Here is a 26,863-nt window from a genome sequence, read left to right on the forward strand (position 1 = left end):
CAGAAGCTCCTCCTCCCACCCTCAGAAGCTCCTCCTCCCACCTTCAGAAGCTCCACCTCCCACCCTCAGAAGCTCCTCCTCCCACCCTCAGAAGCTCCTCCTCCCACCCTCAGAAGCTCCTCCTCCCACCCTCAGAAGCTCCTCCTCCCACCCTCAGAAGCTCCTCCTCCCACCCTCAGAAGCTCCTCCTCCCACCCTCAGAAACTCCTCCTCCCACCCAAAGAGAATGTTTCCATTCAGAGGAATGAGCTACAGAGCAAACTGCAAGGTAGGCACTTGGGCCACTGGAGGTCCAGAAGATAGCCACGTCCACAGACCATGGCAGCTCTACCGGACAGATTCTGGTCACTTCAGAAGAGAAGGTATGCAGAGTCCTCGTCTGTATAATGAGGTTTAGGTTAGATACTTGTGACTGGGCAGAGACAGGAGATGCTCTGGAGTTTGCTGGCAACCAGCTCGACCAAAAAGCAGCAAACTCTACCACATGCACTTACACAAACACACACACACACACACACACACACACACACAGTGGAAAGACAGACCAAATAATGGAATTATTAAAATATATATCTAATTTAAAACATATCTAGAACACAAAGAATTCTTACACTCCAATAATAAAGGCAATTTAAAGGGGTAAAAATATATAATAAAATGGGTAAAAGATATGAATAAATATTTCTTTGAAAGAAAAATTTAAAAAGCTATACAAATGAAGAGAAAACCCACATGAAGAGATGATTAGCAACATCCTGTAGTCGTCTGTAAAATGCAAGTCACTAGCATCAGGTAGCGTGGACCAGAATGGTTATAAATTGTTAATGGGTAACAATTATTCAAGCTTACAAACTGAAACAAGAGGGAAATGACCGAAATCCGGACGCAAGGAAACGGATGCTTGTGGCAGGGTGGGTGGGGAAGGCGCAGACCCGCACGGGGGATGCTGTTTGTACCTTAAGTAGCTGGAGTGGCCCAGCCACTGGCCCTAGGCTTCTGCCTTGTGAGTGTGGAGTATTCACTTGCACCTCCTTCCCTGCTGGGCTGTACACAAATTTCCCAGTAGCACCAAGGTACCCAGCGAGGACCTGGGGTAGGCATCCAGCCCCTTCAGTGGACCACACTACCCCCTTAACTCTTTTCGACACTCCAAATACACATAAAATTTGAATAGGTTGCAGTCACTCACAGGTTCAAGACAAAAGCCCTAATGTGTATACGCCCCTCAGTCGGACTGGGAACCCTTGTAAAGCAAGGAGCTGCTTCACATCAAAGGGAGCTGGGCTCTTCTGCGTGGGTTCAGTCCATTGGAGTTAAGTAAGGGAAAGCATCCACAAAAGGGTAGCTTTCATCCACAACCAGATTTGGCAAGAAAACTAAAGGCTGGGAAGGGCCCGGTGAAGATGTAAGGAAACCTGGGTTCTGTTTTTATTTGGTCCCTCTTCAGCAAGGTGGTTCCCTCAGGGGCCTCAGTTGGACTTCTGTAATCTGCAGGGAATTCCTCAAGCTAAGTCAAACAAAAAGGCATCTAGAAGAAATGTCACAGGCACTCAGCAGGTGCCTCTAAGGGTGGAATACATACTTATGCCAGGGTTAACGTGGCACCGCCCCCTAGGACCCGCAGCTTACCAGGCGGGTGACCTGCAAGAGCAGAGGCCTGAAGGGCAAAAGCACTGCCAAAAGAGAGCCATGCCTGACTGGGCGGGGCTCGAACCCACAAAGCAGGCCCGGGTCATGTGTCTGGGTCACGTGCCTCACCCGGAAGCGTGCCGCAGACTGGCTACGGGCTGGGCGGTGCGAGCGGCGGATTCGGTACGTGGGCATCGTGGGTGACCGAGCGCCGCCTTGGGTCTCCCCTCGGTGGGGACCTCTCCCAGCTTGGAGAGGCCCGGGTGCCCCGGGGGAACTGACCTCCGTCTTATGCCCTTTTGGAGCGGGCGTCACAAGCCAGGCCGTCGTCCGGGGGAGGAGAGGGGGAGGGTACGCTAGGATTTGAGGGTGTCACTGCAGAAGTGCTAAGCAGCTATAGGGCGGGACCACGCAGTGACAGTGTGCTAAGTGGCGAGGGGAGAGACTCCCTCCTGGGCCAGCCGCTCCTGCGGGATCATCAGAGACCATAGTCCCCGCCCCTCGCACCCACCCGCTACTGAGCTGTGTTAGACGGGACGGGCCACTGGGGCAGTTTGCTGAGTACAGTGAGAGAGCTGTGACCTGGTGGTAAAAGTGGGTGCAGGGTGTTTTCTCGGGATGGCCCTTCTCAGAGTCCCCTTCTTTACCCACCCGATACCCCCCCCCCCCCAGAAGCATACCAGTGTTTCCCGGAAGTTGCCATCAGGGCCAAACCTGAGGGCGATGCTGCCAGGCGCAGGGTTTCATTGCTTTCAAAACCCCTCGGAGCGATCCTTCCTCCTCCGCTTTAGCTTCTTGTCTGTTATCAAAATGGGACGATTCCGGAATTAGCTTATTTCTCTTGTTATTTGAAGCCAGGAAATAAGAGTGACAGCCACCCCAGGTTCTTGTCCTTAACATGAGCCTACTGGTGCCGAAGTTGCAACTAGCTGGCGACTCCCTGTAACCCTGTAGGAGGGTACAGCCCCCCCCCCCGGGTCTCTCAGTGGGGGTTTGAAGCTCCGAGTTGAATGTGACCTGGCGAAGCCCAAGCCGGAACCAAACCTGGATGCCATCTTTTCACTACTTCCTGCCAGCCTGGGATGGGTTGCGTGGTGACCTATTACTGCTCACAGCTCCCCGGGGCTGCTCGGGGTGGGATTGCTGACCACACCTGTGGCCGTGACTGAGTGACCCGAATGTAAACTGAGAACTGTCCAGATGCAGAGGAAATAGGACTTAGTGTGTCGTCCCCGCTTGCTCAACATAAAGGACTCCCAGAGCCCATGGTCCTTAAAATGGGGGGACCTGTGACTTTTCAGTCCTTGTCCCTGTTGTCCACTCTTAAGAACAGGCGTCAGCAGAGACCAGACCCTCTGTATGCCTTCATGTCTTCTCCGCCTTAAGCATTTGCAGGCCTAAGGATGCCGAACTGGTCAGAGTCTAGCTCCTTGAAAGCCCCGCTGCGTGCTTACCAAGGTAAATGGTGTTCCTCTCCTGGGGGGTTGAGGCTGGAGAGGTGAGCAGCACCCACCTGTAAAGCCAGATGAGAAGAGTGAACTGAACTGCCTTGTACACCTCTTCCCCATCCCCCTCTCCAACCCCGTCCCACATGCCACTACTTCACTATGGGGGGGGGGGGCAGCTGGCATCCAGCCAAACTCTCAGTGAGTGTCTGATGTGCTGAATGAAGCTCTTCTCCTTACCCAGGCTGAACTCATCCATGTGACCTTTGCCCTCGCTTTTCTCTGGAAGATGAAGTGCGTGTTGGTGGCCACCGAGGGCGCAGAGGTCCTCTTCTACTGGACAGATGAGGAGTTTGAGGAGAACCTCCGGCTCAAGTTCAGGCAGTCAGAGAATGAGGGCGAGGAGGTTAGTGCAGAGTGAGCCATCTCTGGGGGATTGACATAGGAGCCCCAAAGCCACCCAAGGCCTGGACACCTAGTGCCTCTTCCTAGCCAGCAGGGGGACACTGCAGAGCCCGTGCTGGACCAGCGGAGGCAGCCTTTGGATGAGTACTGCAATTTTCTACCTCACAGGAGCTGTCTGGGCCAATGACAGGGGAAGGAGGTCCATTTTAGCCTCACAACAGGGAAGCCTGATGCCAGGTTTTCTACCCAGAACGCTTGGCCTACGAATAACACATCAATCTTCAACAGCTTTCTTAAGCTAGACTAAACCAACCACTGTCTGTTCACATTTAACTTGTCTGTGATTCGGCGACAGTGAGTAAACCCTTGTCTGCCACCCCAAAAGCTTTAACTTCTCTTTTACTTCCTTTACTCCCTAAGAGTCAGTGAGCTGTCTGCTGTCCGGTGAGCCTGTGTTACGTAGAGGAATGGTACACAGCGGTGGATACACTTCGTGTTGTCGGCTGACTCTTACCTCAGCAGGATTCTTTGTCCTGTCTTCACTGTCTTGGCGCCTGTCAGTCACCCAGCCCCACCATATCTATGGGCCATAATCCGTTTCTTCATTTCCTTCTTGGTTTTGGTTACCCATAGACACGCTGGATGTGAACACACATCTTTGTTTGGGTTTGGACTCTCTGGATATTTGTTTTGTTTTGTTTTGTGCATAGAGATGTTTTTTCTTTCATGCTTTGTTAATCCTGAAATTTGCAAGAGAAAAAGCAGTTCCACCATTTTGAGCCAAATTTGAAGCAAGCTTTAAGGAAATACTGATTGGGATTTGGTCAGGACTATTTCCTGGCGTTCCCAGCTCAGTGGCCCTGAGACACATGTTGCAACGGCTTATAAAGAGAAACTCATACAGCCACCATAATTTCCCTCAGGGCTTTGGTGTTTTCCGAGAACTACAGCTCCCAGGAAGTTCCCTGGTCCTTGGGTTAGTAAATTAATCTCCGGGTCTTAATAGTCTGTGTACCATGTGCATGCAATACTCACTGAGGCCAGAAGGGGGCATTATATCACCTAGAATTGAAGTTACAGGTGCTTGTGAGTTGTCATGTGGTTACTGGGACTAGAACCCAGATCCTCTGGGAGAACAGTAAATGCTTTTAACCACTGAGCTATCTCTCCAGTCCCTGTACTTCTTAAGAGACCCCCACCCTTCCAAAGCTCTCCAAAGAAGAGGTATACCCCACCAGCTGCTTTCCTGGGCCTCGTTGATATTTAATATTCATTCTTTTTTATTTTAGCCAGTTTAATAGATGTCAGCTAAAATCTTTAGTATTATTTTTCATCCTTTGGTGACTAATGACTCTGGGCAGCTTTTCGTGTGCTATTCTGCCGTATCTGATTCCTGTATTAGATCAGTGTTCTCAAGTGATTCTTATTGAATTTTTAGAGTTTCTCACACAGCTCAGACATGTCTTTTATTAGATCTCTTTTGCAAATATTTCATCCTAGACTGTGGCTTGTCTGCGCATGCTCTTAAGGATCCCTTCAAAGATCACGCGTGTGTAGTTCCGATAGTGCTATTTTCCCTTTTTTTTTTTTTTTTTTGCAATTACAGATCATGCTTTTGGTGACATAGCTAAGAAATCTTTGCCTAACCTAAAATTGCAAAGAATTTTCCCCATAACCTCTCCTGGAATTTGTTTAGTTTGGGAGTTTTGTTATTTTTATTATTGTTGAATTTGTGCATGCATTGCTCACGTGTGGTGGTCAGAGGACAACTTGGGGAGAGTCAGTTTTTCCTTCTACTATCTTGGGATCAAACTCAGATCACCAGACTTGGTGGCAAGCATCTTTATTTACTGAGTCACCTCCAGTACCTTTGCTATTCAAACAAGACTTTACTAGGTAGCTCAGGCCAGCCTGTAACTTGCATTCCTCCTGCCTCTGCCTGCCAAGTACTGGGATTACAGGCGCATCTCCATGCCACATTTAGCCTTTGAACTGGATGCAGTGTAGAGTGTAGCTGCAAGCCGTTCTGTATGTGGACAGCGTATTTCGTATCACTCCAAAAACGGTTCCATCTTCTCTTAGATAACACCCATTCTGCATTTCACAGGGATCATTTATTTTGCCTTTTTCTAGGGTTAATAGTGGACTAAGTGGGGTTTTTTTTAAATAATTATTTATTTATTTTATTTATATGAGTACACTGTAGCTGTCTTCAGACACACCAGAAGAGGGCATCAGATCCCATTACAGATGGTTGTGAGCCACCATGTGGTTGCTGGGAATTGAACTCAGGACCTCTGGAAGAGCAGCCAGTGCTCTTAACCACTGAGCCATCTCTCTATCCAGGTTAAACATTTTTACTAGAATTGCAGTGATCAAAACATTCTTGCATTTCCTGATGTGCACAGATTTAACTGCTCCCCGGAGCCAGGGATGAGGCTGTTGCCTGGCTGAACTTCCTTCGTCCCACCAGTCACTTCAGCATCAGCATGGTGAAGCCTTGTCCATTGTCAAGGGAAAACAAGAGCTGGGAGATGATGACATCCGGGTGATTTTCTAAACTAAAAACCAGGCCCATCTCTTTAGCTCTTTCCTTTTTAAAAGTCAGCACATCTAATCTTTAAGAACTTGTAAGAAATATTTCAGTTCTTTGGTCGAAGTAAAACCTGGTACAGGAACAAACTCCTGTGTTTTCAGTTCCTAAATAGGAACTTGGTTCATAAGGAGCAATGTCCCCAAGTTCTGTGTGTAGAGCTTGTACCATGCCACACTCAGTTTCTGCTGAATGACAGTTCTCATGGGGAATCTGAGACGCACATTAAGAAAGTCTCAATGCCACCAGCTAGCGCTGCTTGTTCTTTAACAAACCTGTTTGGGGCTTTACCGTTTACTAGTGGGGGTCAGACCACATTTACGTTTCATTTCTTGATTTTTTTTTCCCATTTTATTAGATCAAATTACTTTTGCATTTTGTTAAATGAATGTAAAAGCATAATTCCTAATGGTCCCATTATATCCAAATATATGAATAAGTGTATTTCTGTTGAATGATTTCTTTAGATATAGATAACTATGTATGTGTATTTATATACATATATGTGTGCATGTACACACAAACATAGTTAGGATATATGGAAACACTTATTTGTGCTTGAATTTATCTCTTTGCCCAATTATTTGATATAATGATTTCTAGAAATAAAAAAAAAATGAGTAGAAAGCCATTCAGAAACATTTCGGCACTTTATCATTTTACCAGTTGGTATATATAAGAATATTCCTTTATACTGTATATGTATTGAAAACATTTAGTCACAAAAGATTCTCAAATGAAAAGGTTACAGCTTTTATTTCACCGTGGGGTAAGTAACTATACTCTATATTTTCAAAGTGACTTTCGATATAATATATGACGGTTAAAGAAAACAATAGAATATTTTAAGAAAATAGTAGAATTTAATACACCACAAGCATTTGTTCCTACCTATGTTAGAGGATAGTTGTTTAATGATACTGAGGACCTGAAGTTTGCTGACTTCTGGGGGTACAGCAGCAAGTACAGCAATGTGGTCCCCGCTCTCAGAGAGTGAAGTTCCCTGGAGCCACTGTGGACAGTGAGCTGTATGTAGAGGAAACCCCATGATTAGGCTGAGCTCCACCAGCAGACGGCTCTGAGTAGGCCGTGAGTGACTTGGTGGGTAGCCTGAGGATGCCAGCAAAGCGGCTGTGTGGCACCTCAGGGTGGGACAAGCCTGGCTTCCTGAGCCTTGGGAAGGTTGGTGAGGAAGCTCTCTGCTCTCTGTGCACCCGCTCCTTACAGCCTCTAAGGTGATTCCTTAGTTCTTTATGCATTCAAACCGTCTTCCCGAGGAGAGCTGGCTTCCCCAGCGCATTTGAGTGTCTGCAATCAGCAAGATCAGCAGTTTCTCTTCTCCTCACTCCAGCACTGAGGGCAGAATTAGTCTTTGCTCGGCTTCCGCCAACATTTCATAGGCTCTTGTATCTGCTGCTCCCTTCTGCTGTTGGCAAAGAGAGGAGGAGCAGTGGGGATGATGGAGAAGAGTATTGGGGAAGGGGGAGGAGCGGTGGGGATGATGGAGAAGAGTATTGGGGAAGGGGGGAGGAGCAGTGGGGATGATGGAGAAGAGTATTGGGGAAGGGGGAGGAGCAGTGGGGATGATGGAGAAGAGTATTGGGGAAGGGGGGAGGAGCAGTGGGGATGATGGAGAAGAGTATTGGGGAAGGGGGGAGGAGCAGTGGGGATGATGGAGAAGAGTATGTTTAAGTAAACACATGCTTGTTAGGGAACAGAAAGTATAGAAACAGGAGAAAGAGGCAGGGTTGGGGAATCACTCATAAGTCACTGAAACAGTAATATTTTAAGTAGCTGTATAGATTCTCACTCCACCCTCTTTCACCACAGATATTTTTACATGACCCCAGACTTATAGATGTAAAATAAATATGGAATTAGACATAAAAGAAATATGGAATTAGACACTGACTAATGATAAATAATTTATAGTTTTTGAAGAATTTAATTGTATACATTAATGAAAAAGGAAAGCAACATTAAATACTAATGACATGGGTGTACTTGTTTATTTTTACTAAAATATAAAACCTGGGACTGGAGAGAGATGTTCTGAGTATGTAGTGCTGTCTTAGAGATCTGAGTTCAATTCCTAGTGCCCACAGCAGATAGCTCAAGTTTACTTGTAATTCTGGCTCCAGGGTATCTGCTACGCTCTTTAACCTCCAAGGGACCTGTGTGTGCAGTCACACACACACACACACACACACACACACACATACACACACACGTGTACACACACACATGCACACGCACGTGCACACTCATGTATGCAAGCACAAACACACACCCATGCGCAGAGTTTAAAATAAAACAAACCTTTTTTATAAAACCAATTATACTTTGGTATTGCAGGACATAGAGCACGTTCACATTCTGGGCTTGATATTTTGATTTTGTCACTGTTGATGCTGAGAAACCATGACACCCAAACATTAGCACAGAACAGTAGAAGTGTGATTACCATATTTGATAATCTGCCCTAAGCCCAAATCAAAATTCACTTATTTTTATGAAATTGAAGTCAGTCACTCAATTATCTACTTTTAAAATCAAATACTCTAATGCAATACAGTCTGCGACACGCTAATTTATTACTTACGTGCAGAGGAAGGACAGTAAGAAATACTAAGTCTTTGTTTTCCATAAGCAAAACATTGTTTCTATAAAAACAGAGCACTATGGCGGTGGTGGCCACACCTTTAATTCCAATACTCAGGAGGCAGAGGCGGGCGGATCTCTGAGTTCAAAGCCAGCCTGGTCTACAGAGTAAGTTCCAGAACAGTCAGGGCTACACAGAGAAACCCTGTCTCACAACAAACAAACAAAAGAATCCGAAAGAAGCCTGGAATCCAGAACATACTGTAGTCTCCAGTCTGAGTCAGGGCGTTAAAAGCTGCGTTCACTGGCGGCACGTGGCTCAGTGCGTGTCAAGTGTAGAGGGCAGGCCGATGTCAGCCCAGGCTTCATCTGGCCCCTTTTGCTTTTTAGTTTGAGTTAGGTTTGGTGGTTGTATACTCAGACCTTTGTTACTGTTCCCGGTTTACAACTACAGTTCAAGAATCTATGGTTTAGATAGATTGCTTTTTTAGCCATTTCCCTAGGATTGGACGTTTCTGTTTTTTCCAGTTGTTTGAAATTGTACACTGCTGTCACGAACATGCTTGTGTGCACACACTTGTTTCCTCGGGATAAGTTCTCTGAAGTAGCCCATGTCTAGAGATAGCATGAGCTTCCTTGGAGTCATAGAGATCTCAACTAAATGCTCTAAGCATTCTAATGGGGGGAATGGGGTTCAGTTTTTCGCCGGTGTGTCCAAACCTCTGTCATTGTGACCAGATAGTACTTGCAGAGTTTGTGCTTGAAATTGAATTACAAACGAGAAAAAGAGAGAAAAACCATCAAAGCTATGAAGGTCTGTGGCTTTGTATCAGGCTGCTGTCGGGGCTTCTCCTGGGGTGTGTGTGGCCTGTGGGCTGCACTCAGACATTGAATGTTTCCTTTTGGATCTGGCCCTGAGCTGCCGTCGCTGATCTGAGCCCACACTCCTAGGCACCACACAAGGTCTGGAGGAACCCTCCTCCTGCCTTCCCCGCCATGACGGTGGTGGTCCCACAGGTAGGCCCGACACTGCCAGCTCTCTTGCTGTAAGACCTGGGTCTTGTTTATTCCTTTGTCCCCAGTGTCTGACACGCTTTCCAACCTGCCTAAGCTATGACTGTGTCCCACCTTGTTGGTAGACATCCCAGCGTCAACACGCCGGGCATCCATCTCTGCGGGGTAGGCCATGCTCTGCCCTCCCTCTCGCAGCTCCCTGTCATGGAGGACCAACTCAGCACCCTCCTGGCCCCAGTCATCATCTCTTCCGTGACGATGCTGGAGAAGCTCTCGGACACGTACACCTGCTTCTCAACAGAAAACGGCAACCACCTGTACGTCCTGCATGTGGTGAGTGCAAGGCCCCCGCAGCCCTCAGTACCCACAATCCACTTCTGTCCGGTCCTTGGGAACCAAACTCTTCTTTCTTACCGTGGACTGCAGAAACTGCTGCTTATTGGAGTCCCCTGGGCCTCGTCTCCCCCTTACTTACTCCCTGAGACCTGGAAGGCAAAGGGAGTCCCCGGGGAACCAACTGACACTGTGACCTCCTACAGTTTGGAGAATGCCTGTTCCTCGCCATCAACGGAGACCACGGTGAGAGCGAGGGGGACCTGCGGAGGAAGCTGTGTGTGCTCAAGTACCTGTTCGAGGTGCACTTCGGGCTGGTGACGGTGGACAGCCAGCTCATCCGGAAGGAGTGAGTCACAGGCCCCATCATGTCCTCTGTGCATCAGGTTTTAAACGCAGAGCTTGGAAGAATCATCAGCTCTGATTTCATGTTGCAGATGGGGAAACTCTGCAGAGAACTTAGACAACCTCCCTAGCACGACCCAGCTGGTTAGCAGCAGCTAGCCCTCCCAGCCCTAGGCTTCCCCTACTTCAGCGCTCCAGCATTACACAGGGATTTTGTTCATCCATCCTGACTTCGCAAAGAAGCTGTTTAATCTACCTACAGAAAAACACGCAGTCCCCTCAACCTTGTCGCCTACCGGGCCTACACTAAGAACCTCGGTGGCTGAGAATGGTGTCATACATCACAGCATACATGGAGCGAGGAGGGCCATAGAGGAGGGTGGTTTGGAGTTAGGACCCACAGGAATGAGATTTGGAGTAGGAATTCCTGATTCACACACATGAATGGAAAAGCCTTGAGGTTTCAGGCGCTGTCTTTTGAGTTTTGAGGCACTTGCTGGATCTGCTGGCATTATTTTCATGGGTCACTTTAGCTCTGTGGGTGGGGTGTCAGTAACACAGGCTGTAACTACAGCTGTGGGGACCTGGAGCACAGCCACAGAAACCGTGCTGGCTAATACCCCTGAGCTGAGCCCTGGTTCTAGGACAAGTTGTCTGTTCATAGAGCCCTGTGGGGCTGTAAGAAGCTTAGGAGATGTCTTGCCTTTCTTTCTCTACTTTTGTTGTTGTGGTGGTGGTGGTTGTTGTTGTTGTCTTCAATGTTGGGCTCAAGCTCACCCATGCTAGACAAGTGCTGTACCCCTGAGCCACACCCCAACCCCTAAGTGGCCTTATATATCCATATGAGAAGGAGCCCAAGGAATGAAATCATTTCCTCCAAGGCCTGAGCTCTGGTTCCCAACCCATGCTGCGTACTCAGTGTGTTGGCCCCTGTGCACACTGCTGGTCCCTGTGCACACTGCGGGCCTCTGTGCACACTGCCGGCCCCTGTGCACACTTCTGGCCCCTGTGCACACTGCCGGCCCCTGTGCACACTGCCGGCCTCTGTGCACACTGTGGTCCTCTGTGCACACTGCTGGCCCCTGCGCATACTGCTGGCCTGACCACTTGGGTGTCTGATGCTGCCCTGAGACAAGGTCCTTGGATCACACCGGACAAGACTAACTTTCCCACTGACCCTTGCCCTCCCTGGCTCTTTCCCCAGGCTTCGTCCCCCTGACCTGGAGCAGCGTGCCCGTGTGTGGAAGCACTTTCAGAGACTGCTGGGGACCTACAGCCACCTGAGGGAACAGGAGCAGAGCTTTGCTGTGGAGGTGACTTGGGCCCCGGGTCATCAGGGCAAGGGGTGTCAGGCTCATGGGTCTTAGCAGGTGTCCAGCTGTAAGATCATGATTTTACCATAATGGGAAAGAGGACAGAGAAACTCTGAAACTATCCCATTGTCCTGTAACTCCTTCTGCCTGGGCAGCCAGCTAAGCACTCTGGTGTGTTCTGTGGGAAGCAACTGGATTCTGGGCGAGTTTCAGGACAGTATTTGGGGCTCACTATAAATAACAGAACCCTCTGAAGATGGCTTCCACCTCACTGCTCACAGGAAAAACTTACACTAAGCCTAAACTCGAGTGGAAAGCAGTGAGCAGAAAAACAGCAGGTGAGGCGGGTGGCCTTGGTCCTCTCTGTTCCCTTGAGGGCAAACACGGGATGTCTCCGTGGGTCTCACTCTCGGCATCTGTCAGATGAGCAGGTAGTTCCCACCTGCAGATGCTTGTTCAGCAAGCCAGCTCCAGGTCCTGGTGATAGTGTGGTCTCAGCATTCTTTAAAGATCACTGAAGGGGGGGGGGGAGAGAGAGAGAGAGAGAGAGAGAGAGAGAGAAAGAGAGAGAGAGTCTGTCCGTATGTCTTTGTGTGTATGTCTTTCTGTGAGTCTCTTTGGATGTCTCTGTGTGTATGTCTTCATGTGTCGGTCAGTCTCTTTGTGTGTCTGTCTGCCTTTGTGTGTGTCTTTCTGTCTGTCATTGTGTGTGTATATGTCTTTGTGTGTGTCTCTTTGTGTGTCTCTATGTGTATGTCTATCTCTGTGTGTGTCAGCCTGTCTGTCACACACATATATATACACATATGTGTGTGTATGTGTCTGTGTATGTATATAATGTGCTCATAGTTAAAGACAGTCAAATATACAAGAAAGTAAGCTGCCATGGTGACTCAGGACATCAGACAATTCATTACCAACAGGTTTGACTACCAATGAGTTGGAATTAATGGATTAAAAACTTCAAAATAAGACTCTTAAAGATATGAAAAATAGCACTACAAATAGAAATAATAGAAGACTTCAGAATGGCTAGGCAGATTTTTAGAAATTCTCACAGGTAGTGTAGGATGAGAGCTGATTGTTGGATCAGCTCCGAGTGGGCTCAGCTCAGGGTGACCGTACCACATGAGACGCAGCTGTAAAGCTCTCGTGGTCTGGGAATGGGTCTGGAAGCAGTTTTTCTCATGCCCCGTTCACTCACACTGCCAAGAAGTGTGCCTGCTGTGTGCTGGAAGATGGGCCAGACCATAATGCCTAAAGACACCCCAATCCTGAGAGGAAACCAGACATACATACATTCTAAATAAAGAATGGTGCAGCACCTGTCACCTTCTCCATCAAAATCCACGGTGGCACAAAAGAAGGGGTGGCCAGCTCTGTCTCAGGAACCACGAAAGGCTGCTATAGGATGAGGCCTGATGTAGAGAAATCCTAACCCCTCACCAAAACCCACCACAGTCTAGAGGCTCTGTCATTGTGACCCACCTTCCTAGCAGGCCTCACTGTGCGGTGGTGAGGCCATCCTTAGTCTGAGGAATCTGTCTGTCCCACATAACAAGCTTGTATCTTCTGAACCCCTGAGATGCAGGTGCCCAGACTCGGCTCTGCCGAGCGTGTGATGCAGCCAAGCTCTGATGATGGCGGCAGATCTGACTAATGATGCCTTCAGACAGAGTCATATTATGTTGGTAATAGTTTGTAAAAAGTTTCCCCTTTTTTACATTTGTCAATTGGCGCTGGGGGCAGATGCTCAGGTGCCATTGGATGACAGGAGGTCAGAGGTCAGCTAGTAGGAGTCAATGCTCTCCTTCCACCCTGTGGCTCCCGGAGGCCTGAAAAAGGCGTGACGGTGGGCACATTAACCTACTGAGTCATCCTGCCAGCCCCGGAAACAGTTTAACTGTTCATAGCACTTGCCTTCCGCTGGAGCTGGACAGCAGTTCTCCAGACTGTGCACATCTCAAGCCTCGGAATTCGCTGCCTTGTGCTCTGTCTGGCAGGCTGTCGGGTCCCTCAGATATCAGTGTAAATGTCACCTCCTCAGGGACCTTTCTCTGAACACTCCATCCCAGCTGCTCCGATCTAGTTCCGTATCATGAGCCCCGCTTGCTTTCTCCACGTTCCCTGTGCACTGTTGAAGCCTGGACCCTCGCAGGCTTGGCCTCAGCATCTCCGGCTCCCGGCTCCAGGCTCTAGCGTTAGCTCCCTATGGGCCGAGGGAAAGCACCGCCCAGCAAGGGTGACCTACTGATGACCTTCCCTTTCCAATCCCTGGCTAGGCAGTGGAGCGACTCATTCACCCCCAGCTCTGCGAACTGAGCATCGAGACGCTCGAGCGACACGTGGTTCAAGCTGTCAACTGCAGCCCTGAGCGGGGCGGTGAGGAGGTCCTGCACGCCTTCCTGCTTGTGGACTGCAAGCTGTTGGCTTTCTACTCCAGGTAAACCTGGGGGCCAGACCTGAACCAAACCCTTCCAGATCCCTGTCTGCAGTGAAGCTGTCTCAGCGTCCGAGCTCAGCCCTTAGCCCTTTTCCTTCTCCAAAGTTAGTCCTGGCCAACACTTGAGTCTATTGCTGGCCCCTAGAGCCTTCCTAATGATAACTGTTGTTTTGTATACAATTTTGATTTTAAAAATTAGTGGGCTGATCTTCTTTAGACCTTGTGTATATTTTCAGCAAGATTTAAGTTGCGAGCTCACAGACCGCCCTGCCCTGTGTCTGCAGCCACGGTGCGAGCGCCCTGCGTCCTGCAGACCTCCTGGCTCTCATCCTTCTGGTTCAGGACCTCCAGCCCTCCCCAGGCACTACAGAGGAGGAGGAGGACAGTGATGGCCCTCAGGTCTCGCAGCACAAGGTGGGGGAAGGTTTTGTCTCACTAAGATGGAAAAACTCTGGAATGGGTGGTCTAAAGGGTTGTGCAGATCCCGAAATTGACACTGGTTTGAAACTTGGATTTTCCCACTTAGCCGTATGAGCCCAGCACACACACACTTGCCATCTCAGAGCCTGGAGTTTCATGTCTGTGTGGTGGGGCTACTGGGGACATGGGGGTGTCACTCATGCAGATCACAGAGCTTCATGGTGCCTTGCCACACTGTCATGTCATCAGTGGCCCCGGGCTCTACAAGTTCAGACTTTCTAGGATTGGAGCACCCTGGACAGCCAGAGGGCCATGTCCCCAGGCTGGGGCAAAGAGGAGGGCTTCTGTGTAGAACTGGGAGGTTGGGCTATGGGAGCAGCTAGATCAGCCTCACTGACTGCATTTCCCTGGCTTTGTCACAGCCTTTCTCCCAGAGGAGCAGCCAAAACATTCCAGTCCAGCAGTCGAGGAGCCAGAACACCTCCGTTCCTACCAGGAGTTCTGAGGAGACAGTATGCGTGGGGTCCTTGGAGGAAAGAGGGCAGCCCCATCTTACCTCAGGCCAGGCCAGGCCTTTCCAACTTGCCCCAGGAGAGCAGCCTTGGCTGAACCTGTTGGGAAAGGCTGCCTAGCTTATGGCTCTCATCTAATGTGATGTTTTCTTTTCCAGGACACAGACAGTATCTCCCTCCCTGAAGAGTACTTCACCCCTGCTCCTTCTCCAGGCCAGCAGAGTTCAGGTGAAACCTGTGGAGTGGGTGGCTGGATCATGGGGCAGAAGCCAGTCTGCAGCCTAGAGAGTGCGCCTTGGGGGATATTTGTGTCCTGTTCCTCGTGAGGGACTGAGCATGTCACTTAGACTGCTGTAAATCAGCTCTGTCAGCAGCCCTCCCTCTCAGCCCCAGCTTGAATTCAAACATCACTAAGGTGGCTGGAGAGATAGCTCAGCAGTTAGGAGCACTGGCTATTCTTTCAGAGGACCCGGGTTCAATTCCCAGCACCCACATGGCAGCTCACAGCTGTCTGTAACCCCAGCTCCAGGTAATCTAACACACTCTCACAAGCATACATGCAAGAAAAATACCAATGCACATAGGCAAAAATAAATTAATCTTAAAAAAAAACACTGTGCAAATGATATATCACCCCAAAACATATAACAGCATAAACGTGTTCTCTCTGCTTCCATAGTCATTATAATTAATAGTTAAGCCAGCAACCCAAATTAAGCAATAATCCACTTGACTTCAAGCCCATTTCAGAGTGTAAATATTGAGTTACAGATTTTTTTTTTAAACCTTGACTGTTTTTCCAAGATCCGTGGGTAAGTAGTAAAACCTCACTATTAATAGGAGTAACGTTCGAATTGCCATTTGAACACACAGCATTGCTTAGAGGAAGGAGATAAGCCAAAATCTAGCCTGTCATCAGCAACAGGAAGAAGCCGAGATCTTAGAATAAAAGGAGGGAGCCTGTGGTTTACCCACGTGACAAGAGACTGGCCTTGCAGAGGGACACATTAGGAATTATTTCTAAAAGACTTTCTGTGAGGCTTGGACCAGTGGCTCTGAGCCATGGCTGCACTCAGCACAGCTGAGTCAGTCCTCAGACCTGGGGCCACAGGGACCTGCGGTGTGCGCTGAACCCCACCTGCAGCTGAACCCCCACTCCCCCAGGAGCTTCACAAACCTCCAAAACAGAGCACATTCAGAGATCGTGACGTAATTAAGCTGAGCTGCGTTGGGGCCGCAGGGAAGCTTTTCTACAAAGGACCCCAAATGATTTTCACATATGGCTCAAGTTGAACACTTGGAGCTAGGTGTTCTTGGGAACCTTAGTTAGGTCTGGCGTACCTGGAGACCTCTCTGGGTGGCTATCTTTGTGTTCCTCAGAGCTGCACGTGAGGCTCTGGCACGTTGGGAACTCCCAGCTAACAAATGGAACGAGTGTGTTCCTAGGTTTCAGACACCTGACTTACAAATGGACGGCTGCGGTGCGAACCATTTGTAAACTGGGAGTCTGCACATGCCAGAGCATTATGTGCAGCTCGGAAGCATACAAACCTAGCCACCCAGAGAGGGGAGACGGCTTATAAATGAGGGCTATTTGCAATGAAGTGCAAGATAATATTACAAACATGTAATATTTCAAATACAGACTGATTTCAATAGGCTGGTGAGCTGGCTAGGAGGGAGCTGGCTAGCTCAGGTCCCTGCACACAATAGGTGCTCAGCAAGAGCTGAATGGGGAACCGCTGACTCCCTATGCAGGGAACCTGAAGGAGCAGAGGGCAGAAAGAAACAAGGAGGGGGCTGGGGACCACCCTATAGCCAGATGCCTATTGAGGGCTCATTTCCCAGCAGGAAGCTTCTGTCCCAGATGCTTTAATCCTGGAAACTGAACTCCGCGGGCACTAAGCAGTTCTGAAGGAATGGCTTCCAGGCACCATAGCCACAGAAAAATGCCTGTGCCATTCCCGGGGCTCAGGGCTGGAGCTCTCAGTGATCTAGAGCCCCTGAGCTGCGGGAGTGGGGGATGGGACGTGGGTTATTTCCACAGCTCTGTTCTCACTTGTGGCAGGTAGCTTCATCTGGCTTGATGGTGGCACCCCGCCCAGTGAAGTTCCTCAGGTGAGTCCCCTGTGTGTGTCCCTCAGGCCTCTGCTCTGCGATGCTGAGGGCCAGAGCTCCCTCTGGGTAGCTCCAGCAACCTCGGCCTCCTCAGCTCTAGTGCAGCTCAGCATGGAAGCAGGGCTAGGGAGAGCAGCCGAGGTGACCCTGCCCCCAGGTTCTTGGAAATAAGCACCCAACTTAAGTTTTAATATTAAAAAATGAAGGTTTAAATATATTTCCTAAATTTAGATATGAGAAATAATGAAAGTCAAAAGAGGAAGGGACTATTACTAAGACTGAAGATGGAATATGTTCCAGGTGCTTCCTTCTGGTCATTTATTATTTTGAACACATACACATTGATATACACAGATGTACACTCACACATGCACATGAACACACGCATGCACATACATGTATACTCACACATCCACACCCATACACATGCACATTCATGCACATGAACACACACATGCATGTACATGCACACACATGCACATTCCCACACATGCACACTCACAGATGCACATACATGTACACTCAAATGCACATACATGCACGCTCATACATGCACATACATGTATACTCACATGCACATATATATATACTCACACATGCACACACACATACATACAGTATGGACATGTGTGCATACTGTATAAGCAAGCCCGTGTCCTGTCTAAAGCACCGCCCTAGCAAAGGCAGCCTCAGCAGCACAGACACCTCAGGGCTGGGTTTTACGGGAGCTGTTGGTTGGGCAGGAAACGGGAGCCAAGGTGTGTGGCTCCAAGTTGTGGACGGCCTGGACCTTTGTTCTTCCATTCCCCACCAGACTGACATCTTCCTCCCCCACAGATGGCTGAGGACACCCTCCAGGGGATGGCACCACACTCCCCAGAACTTCCCAGCCCCAGACGGATCTTCCTGGATGCCAACATAAAGGAAAACTACTGTCCCTTAGTGCCCCACACCATGTACTGCCTGCCCCTGTGGCCCGGCATCAACATGGTGCTGCTGACAAAGGTACCAAGCCACTAGCGCAGCCTAGCAGCTTTCCGGGCCTGCATCGCCTCTCACCCTTTCGTTGCCCCGTTTCACTTGGCATCTACACTTCCTGGCAGATTCCCAACACCCCACTGGCCCTGATCCTGTACCAACTGCTGGATGGCTTCTCACTACTGGAGAAAAAGCTGAAGGAAGGTCAGGAGGCCGGAAGTGCCTTGCGGTCCCAGCCCTTTGTTGGAGACCTGCGCCAGAAGATGGACAAGTTTATCAAGTCTCGAGTTGGGCAGGAGATTCAGGTAGGACACCGAGGCTGCATGCACCAGCTTCAGAGGAAGTCAGAGCTGGTAGTGGGCCCAGGTCATCCCCGGTAGATGAGGGACATGCTCTGGTTCTTGTTCATGTTTCCCCCACTCTGTGGCCCTAGTTGCCCTCAGAAAAAGATAAGGACCAAATAGCCATACTTGACATTTTTTAGAGCCTTTTTATAGGAATTTGGCAGAACTCAATTTGTAATCCCAGTGCTTTAGACAGGAAACAGGCTTGCTTAGGTGGCCATGATGTAGCTATGAGTAGCCCGACCATAAGCAGTACACCCATAAGCCAGAACCTGTGCATGACAAGTTTCTCCCTGCTGGGCTCATGGAGAAGAGCTGGGTGGAGACTGAGACCAAGTACTGAGCAGTACTGAGACCAAGTACTGAGCAGTATAGGAAATCAGTGACAAGACCAATCACAGTCTACCTCGGGGAGGGGGTTCTGGAGTAGAAGGGTTCACTGATACGGCTCGGGGGCCTCTGCTATAGCTGCCTGAGTCTGTTTGAGGAGCTGGTATCCACTGGAGCTAGAATGTGTATTGGTCTGAAAGGAGCAGAAGGATTAAGGGAGGCTGAACAAGTAACCAGAGCTCTGGCTCGTCAGCCTGCAGCACAGTGTCCTAGGGTACCCTGGGCATCATGGTGGCTTCTCACTTTGGGGAGAGTCATCCAAGACCCCCTCAAGGCTACCCCAGCACATCCCCAGCACCTGCAGCAGCCACTTCTCTTCAGACCCCGGCTTGTGTCCCTTGAGGGACTCACTTGTCCCCACTGATGGCATTATAGCACGTGTCTGTGCCTGTTAAGGCCACATGACTTCACCTGGCCCACAGAAATTGCTGTTTACATCCTGTGCTGCTAAGTGACGGAGGTAGATGTGTCTGGAGTGTCAGGATGTAGGATGGAGTCTCCCCGGACCTCCCTGCAGAGCACAGCCCAGAACAGACCTGTAACCCTTCTTTACAGAACACCTGGCTGGAGTTTAAGAGCAAGGCCTTTTCTAGAAGTGAACCAGGATCATCCTGGGAGTGAGTAGCTGTACTTGGGACGAAGGGGAATTGTTATGAGAGAGTTGCTGCAGGGTTTCCCCAGGCCCTGGGGGAGAGAAGCTTGAGGATTTACAAAAGACAGAGATGGGGATCCCAGGGAGTCAGGTGGGGGGGGGTGTGAAACCACAGGAGGTTGGAGGGGACGTAGACCTAGCACCAGGCACCTAGGCCTGGACTGTGTACCCAGATGCAGCACTAAGCAAGTGCCACCTAAGGAAGCCACCACTTATTAGCAGAATGATGTGGTTCAGTGAGATGCTGTGTGGCAAAGAATACCACCTGGGAAACCCAGGCAGCCACCTCCCTGTGTGGTGGGGGTACGCGGCCATGGGCTCCTGGTGTCTTTTCCTCCGTATGGCTGTCCAGGCTACTCCACATCTGTGGAAAACTGAAGCGACAGCTCTGTGCCATCTACCGGCTTAGCTTCCTGGCCACCGCACCCAGCAGGGGAGGGCCATACCTGCCCCAGCACCTGCAGGACCAAGCCCAGAAACTCATGAAGTAAGAAAGGGTAGCTCGCTGGGGGGAGCAGGAGGTGGGCAGGGCTTGTGCACAGCAGTCTAGAGTACAGTTTTCCTCCCTCCCAGGGAGCGACTTCTGGACTGGAAGGACTTCTTGTTGGTGAAGAGCCGGAGAAATACCACCATGGTGTCATATCCTTTGCCTGGCCCAGCCAGCCCAAGAAAGCCTGGAGTGATCAGGGCAGAAGTCCCTGGAGAGGCTAGACATGCGTGTCTCGCCATGGTGTCCCACAGAGCCATCTATAGGAATAACCATCTTAGAAGTCTTCTGGGACCTTTATGTCCAAGATTCCCATCCATAAAATGGGAATCCTTTTCCAGGGGGCCAGGATGCTTGCTGTGAGAGCACCCTGTGTCATCATCCTCCAGGGATGGTCACAGTGTAGTGTCAAGGAAGGGCACTGAGATAACCCACCACAGACTGAGATGGCCCACCACAGACGTCTATCTCTGTGTCCAAGAGACACAGTCTATGCATTATAGAAACCAGTTCTGTGTAATGCTGGTTTTCTAGGGAGATTAACACAGCTTTTCTTGTTTAAAACTTCCCATGTTTCTGGACTCAGTCTCGTGGAACTTTGGTCCTGAGCAGGTAGATGAGCAGGAAGCCACAAAGCCTGTTACCCATAAGACACTGCCTTCCCATGGGGGTCTGCTCCCTCTCATATACGATGCTTTCAAACTCTCGGGTGAAGAAGAGCCGGACCATGCTGGGGGCGGGCGGTCAGCCAAGCTCGTTCATCGGCTGAGAGGCTCTGTTCACACACCAGCCTCCATTCACTCCTGAAATGACGAGCTGTGAACATGGCTTCCTTCCCATAGAGTGCAGAACCACCTACGTTAAACATGAGGTAGCGAGGACCTTAAATGGCGGTGAGGATCTGAGGGAAGCTGAGCTCCCTAGAGCTTAGTGGAGGCAGAAGCTTGTGTAGAACAGCCTGGTCTTCCAAGTCTCGCTCTGTACCGGACCCCATGACCAGGGCAAAGGCATGTCCCACTGTCCCCTCTGTCTCTGGCTTTTATGCCTCTTAACTCAGCCTTCACCTACCTGGAGGATTTCCCAGGCTTGGTCCACTTCATCTACGTGGACCGTACAACCGGGCAGATGGTGGCTCCTTCTCTCAGCCCCAACGGAAAGATGTCTTCCGAGTTGGGCAAGGGGCCCCTGGCTGCCTTCGTCAAAGCCAAGGTAACTGTTCCTCTGGCCCTGGGTACTTTTTGCTGCTTGTCAGCGTGGGATACACTAAGGCCTGACCCTCACCACGACTCGGGAAACAGGCCATCCTGGTCTCTGAGGTACTAATCACATCCAGTGTAGCCCTGCTCAGCCACCATTGCCTCTGTGCCTAGTTAGCCGGCCACGAGCTCCTTAGGGACAGTGCCTTATCCTCTAGAGCCAGCGGGGCTCCGTGCACAGTGGCAGCCCCTCCTGATGTACTTCAGTGGCCTGGCATCTGCAGAGGGCTGGCGCCAGGTCAGAGCGCAGCGTAAGTGAACAAACACGCAGCAGAGATCTGCTGAGTTGGCTGAACTGGAAAGAACCTCGGGGTCAAGCAATTTGGGCATCAGAATTTGATTTCTTTAATTTTTGTCATACTAGGTATGGAGCCCAAGGACTCATGTACTGAGACAGCGCTCTGCCCCTGAGCTACTCCCACACCCCGCCGAGTGTAGCCCGGTGGTTTCCCTCAGGAAGAGTCTCTCTGCTCTTCTAATTTAACGACTCTTCTTCATGACAGACTGGTAGTTTTTAAAGAAAAGACTCTGCCATTTCTAAAATGCTATACTTCTAGTCTGTCTGTATAAAGTGTATCATGATAGGGAAGCTAACTGGTAGAAAACCAGTCCTGGAAAACCTGCTCAGTTCCTGTTGGCTGTGCGGCCTGGACACGGTTTAGTTACATTTCAGTTCCGTTTTAGTTCAGGTATCCACTGCAGAGAGTGTGCTGTTTGCCGCATAGCCTTAGTGTAAAGGGTGCAGGTCACCAAGCACAGATGAACTCACAGAACTGGGGCAGAGCAGGCTTCCTCATCCACCACATCACCTCTGCATCCTGCTGTGGGGCAGTGGGGACTGTCCACTGGGCTTCACTGCCTTCCTCCAGGGCTGTGTGACACACTCTCACTTCACAGTGTGTCAGTGCCTCTCTTCCTGCTGTTCACTTGTAGCAACCCCACGGTCGGGTGTAACAGAATTGTCTCCAGATCGACACCGTTACGGATGATCTGTGGGCACACCTCAGTTTTCATCCCTGGTCAGATGGCAGGGCTGTGATTGAAGTTGTCTATTTGTGTGGTTGGGTTGTATCCCTGGAGCTGGTAACTGAGTCCCGTGTCGGTTGCAGATTTAATTAGATAGTATAATCTGTCAAGTACAAAGTAAAGGGTGCGTCCATTTCTCAGCCCTGGCACACAGTAGGCACGCCTAGTAGAGAAGGCCTTCCCCTGGGTCACTCTTAGGCAGCACCGGTGCCAACACCTGCTTTTGGCAGAGCATTCCCAGGGCAGGAATGTCCCTCAGGGCCACTGTTTCCAGTGAGCCTGCGTTTGGGCCTGACCCCTAAGCAGGTGATGTTCAGCTCAGAAGTCACTGCACTTTCGGATGCTTCCCAGGGCCTCCAGCACAGACCCGGCACTGTTTGCTCCCAGCCCTGCAGGCCGGGCAGCTGGGTTATTCACAATCTTCTTGGCTGCTTTCTGGTCTCAGTGAGCAGTTTACTAATCCATGGGTTGTGTGTAGTAAAGTTAAAGAAGCACTTCCACCTGCATTTTATCCCCATGGCAACTGGAGGAGGAGCCTTTCTCTACAACTCTGACGCAGAGAGCATCCTGCCTCTGAGAAGTCCCAGGACCTCCATGGCTCTGTGCTGTGCTTTTCCTTATGGAGGTCACGGCCCTGAGCATGGTACTAAGCAATCTCCCCCTCCCCAGGTCTGGGCTCTGGTCCAACTGGCGCGCAGGTACCTGCAGAAAGGCTGCACCACGCTGCTGTTCCAGGAAGGGGACTTCCGCTGCTCCTACTTCCTGTGGTTCGAGAACGACATGGTGGGTGTGCCCAGTCTCTGGGCAGGACGGTCCTGAGAGCTGTCCACTGCTCTTAAACCCTTGGATTCCTTTCTTCCGTGCTGTTCAATCTGTCTGTCTCATCTCCTCTTGTCCCTGGTGGAGCTGCAGGTAAGCACATGACTGGGGTGTAGGACCGTCCAGGCAGGTGTGAGCCAATGGGAGGCACTCCCTATTCTGAGGAGAAGCCATTGTACCTGGCTACGATCTCTAGCCATACTGTCACTTGTAAGCAAGAAAGCTATACCATGACCCCCTCTCTGGGAGGACCCATGTTCAAAGCAGTTAACCAGCCTGTTTGAGGCTTGCCTCCCTGTCCTGCATAGTACTGTAGACCTCACCCCACCACTGTACCACAAGGCCATTGGAACCTATGGTTTTTCCCTTCCCCGCCCCCTTTCTTTTCCTCATCTCCTAAATCCTTCCCACTCACTGCTATTGTCAAGAATCACTCCTCCCTCCCTCAGGATCTCTTGTCCCCTTGTTCCTGTATGCTTTCTGGCTCTAGCTCTGTTCTCTCCACTTGCTGAAGGTGTGCCAACTCGGTCTTACTATAGTGCAGTGGATTCTGTAGACCCATTTTACAGATGGGAACACACTGCTGTCTTGAAAATAAACACCATGGCTGGGTTCACAAAACCCAAATGATGGCACTAGAAATTGGAGTTCAATGTCCTGATCCTCAGCTCCTAGCCTTCCTAAGTGTCCCCGCATTGTGCTAGAGCTTCTAAAGACTGGGTCTAATGACTAGAGTGGCCCTGCGGGGCATGGAGTGCAGCCTGTGACATCCAAGGCACACAAGGGTCCCTGAACACTGCTGAGCCGTCTCCCCATGGGGCAGACCTCATGGTGCCACCTGAGCCTCTGGTGGGAGGATCTGTGGGCACTGTCATTGTTCCTGGCACAGTACATGTGTTTAGCTGACTCTCCCTACCTCACCCTGCCCTGATAATCCCACGTCTCTTCCAAAGCAGAGACTTTGGGTCTTTGAGAATCCTTTGATTTTTCAACACACACACACACACACACACACACACACACACACACACACACACACACTGCCTTTGTCTTTGTGAGCTCCTCACTAACAAAGCTCCACCTATTGGTAGCAAAAGTCTGGTCAGAGCTGATCATTGGACGACATCCCAAAGGTGCTGCAGGCTCTCTCTAGCTCCCATGCAAGGAAGCCAGGCAAAAAGCCAGCCCCTGCAAGGGCTCCCCCACACACCCTTCAAGCCCACCCCCACCCCTACACAGCTCCCTCCCTCCTGTTCTAACACTGCCGTCCCCCTCCCACAGGGATACAAACTGCAGATGATCGAGGTGCCTGTCCTCTCCGATGACTCAGTCCCCATTGGAGTGCTGGGAGGTGACTACTACAGGTGACACTGACTGGCCCTGGAGCCACATGTGCCCTAGGTGTTGGGGGCAAGGCCTCAAGTTTCCATGGGCAATAGCCTTTCCAAGAGAGAGCAACTTCGATGATAGAAACCTGGTGGGAAACCCACATGTAGGGAGGAAACATCCAGAGGCACACTCAAGTCCTGCTGTTGACAACAGTCCTGGCTTCGTGGGAAGACTTCAGTAGGACACACACACACACACACACACACACACACACGCACGCACGCACGCACGCACGCACGCACGCACGCACGCACACATACACTACCTAGAACACTGTTCAAAGATAGAAAGCCCCAAGTCAGGGACTGTGTCCTGGTGTTGAGCTGTAGCTTTGGGGCAATAGGTAGTGTCACAGCCTGGGCCATTCTGTGAGAACTGTGGGATGGGCATTTTGAGGCTTCTGTGGCCAGGAAGCCCCCTGGCCTTTCCTGAGTCCTGCCCTGTCTCCCGCAGGAAGCTCCTGCGCTACTACAGCAAGAGCCGCCCCTCGGAGCCGGTCAGGTGCTATGAGCTGCTGACGCTGCACCTGTCTGTCATCCCCACTGACCTGCTGGTGCAGCAGGCCAGCCAGCTGGCCCGGCGCCTGGGAGAGGCCTCCCGGGTGACCCTGCCCTAGGCTCTTTTGCTTGCCAGCATTCCCCACAGCTAGGCTTCTTCCAGTCCCCTCTCTCATACTCCACTGTTGACTCTTCCACACAGACCAATGAGCAAGCCTTCTCTGAAGGGAGGGGATGCCACGTTTCTGTTGGCCCCCAGACTGTGTGGTCATAGATGGCAGCAGCTGCTCTGGAAAGCTGCCCCTCTGGTCACCCAGGCGAGTAGAAGGAAGTCACCCCCTTTCTGCCACTCTGTGTAGGGGAGCTGTTCCCTACCCCAAATGGAAGGTGCTTCCTCTGGCTGGTCTACACTCCAGTGTGGCTCCTGCCCCCTTGCAACTGGATGAGTCCTGTTTCCTCCCATTTGAACTGACAACACCTACCTCAGGGTAGTCAGGAAGATTGCTGAATGTGCTTGGGTGCTCAATAAATATTGGTTCTTGACATCCAAGTTTGTTCTTGGCCTTTCCCGCGACACTGAGAACCCCTGTCTACTTAATACCATGATTTGGAAAAGTTGGAAAAAATAAAAATGTCAAATACATACACATATACACACAGACATGTATGTATATATGTGCCAAGCACCCACCACTGCTTAGGATGCCCATTTTACTGGGGAGGAGGGGTGTTGCACACGTGTGCTTGAGACCAGAGGTCAGCTGTGAGAGTTCTCCAGATGCCGTCCACCTTGTATTTTTGAGATGGTCTTTCACTTGGTCTAAAGCTAAGCTAGGCTGGCTGACTCCCTCCCCTGACTTCTAGCACTGAGGTTACACATTCATGAAAGCCACCACTCACGGATTTTTTTTCCTGTTGTCATGACTGTGTGACAATCACTTGACTACCTGAGCTATCTCCCCAGCCCCTGGGATACCTGCTTTAAACATAAAAGTTTTCTCTTGGAAGTCACATGGCATGAGGTATCTTGTTTAACCCATATACCCCTGGCTTCCTGTTACTATCATTCCAGGGTATCTGTGGAGAATATTCCAGGGACCCTGGGGATACCAGAAGCTGCAGGTGCTCAAGTCCCTTAAATAAATCTGTAGCCTTTGCTTAGAGCCCTCAAATCCCCTCTACTTGAAGTAATCTCTATGTCTCATACCACCAACTGTCCAGAATGCCATGTGACTCATCAGCCTACCTGTCGAGTGAACAAGGACAGAACAGGTGTCCACTGATGCAGACGCATCCGTTCATTAAATATTTCTCCTTCTAGCGGATCACATGGGTGTGTGGGTTCGAACCCGGGTTTTAGGAGTGATTCAGGGACATGTTCAGAGTGATACCCATGCTGAGGGTCAGTGGATTCTCAGACCCTCTTACTCAACCATGCCTGCTGGGTTTGAGTCATTTCTAACATGGGTTCCTATTACCTGGGGGTCTTGATCCAGTTCATTTTCTCTGGCAGTTAAAGACTTAAAAGAAGTTGGGGGGTTCTTGAGAGTCAGAGAAATACATTCTCTGAACACAGCAGCCAGCAGCAGACCGAACCGTTAAAGAGAGGCTTTTCTAGGGGTGAAGAAATACACCCCAGCAAGGTACACACAGAGAAAAGACCCTCTGCACAACAAAGGGGAGACTCCGAAAACGAAAGGGCTGGAGATTTTAAGAGTGTATGAAGGGGTCTCCCTCTGCCAAGTTAGGGTTTGAGTCAGTTTGAACAAAACTAGGACGGGGAGATTCACAACTTTGGGGTAAGCAAACCTGAGCTGGCCTTGAACTTGTCATCTGGTCCCTAGGCAAGCAATG

At 50.2% G+C, this 26,863-nt stretch overlaps 1 protein-coding gene across 1 annotated transcript; it reads left to right on the forward strand.

Annotated features, from left to right (window-relative positions):
- The first annotated feature begins 1,766 nt into the window (after nucleotides 1-1,766).
- Nucleotides 1,767-25,509, forward strand: HPS1 (HPS1 biogenesis of lysosomal organelles complex 3 subunit 1). Its single transcript, XM_080911810.1, is given in 21 exon segments — nucleotides 1,767-1,812; nucleotides 3,016-3,087; nucleotides 3,319-3,480; nucleotides 9,883-10,020; nucleotides 10,227-10,369; nucleotides 11,570-11,678; nucleotides 13,961-14,121; nucleotides 14,406-14,535; nucleotides 14,964-15,053; nucleotides 15,212-15,281; nucleotides 17,122-17,171; nucleotides 18,009-18,176; nucleotides 18,275-18,454; nucleotides 19,439-19,500; nucleotides 19,888-20,022; nucleotides 20,109-20,169; nucleotides 21,080-21,085; nucleotides 21,088-21,231; nucleotides 22,974-23,087; nucleotides 24,405-24,487; nucleotides 24,966-25,509. Coding segments are annotated over 19 exon segments (2,124 nt in total). The 5' UTR covers nucleotides 1,767-1,812; nucleotides 3,016-3,087; nucleotides 3,319-3,363; the 3' UTR covers nucleotides 25,129-25,509.
- Nucleotides 25,510-26,863: the final 1,354 nt, after the last annotated feature.

This window comes from Micromys minutus (genome assembly GCF_963924665.1).
Source record: "Micromys minutus genome assembly, chromosome: 2".
Lineage (NCBI taxonomy): Eukaryota > Metazoa > Chordata > Mammalia > Rodentia > Muridae > Micromys > Micromys minutus.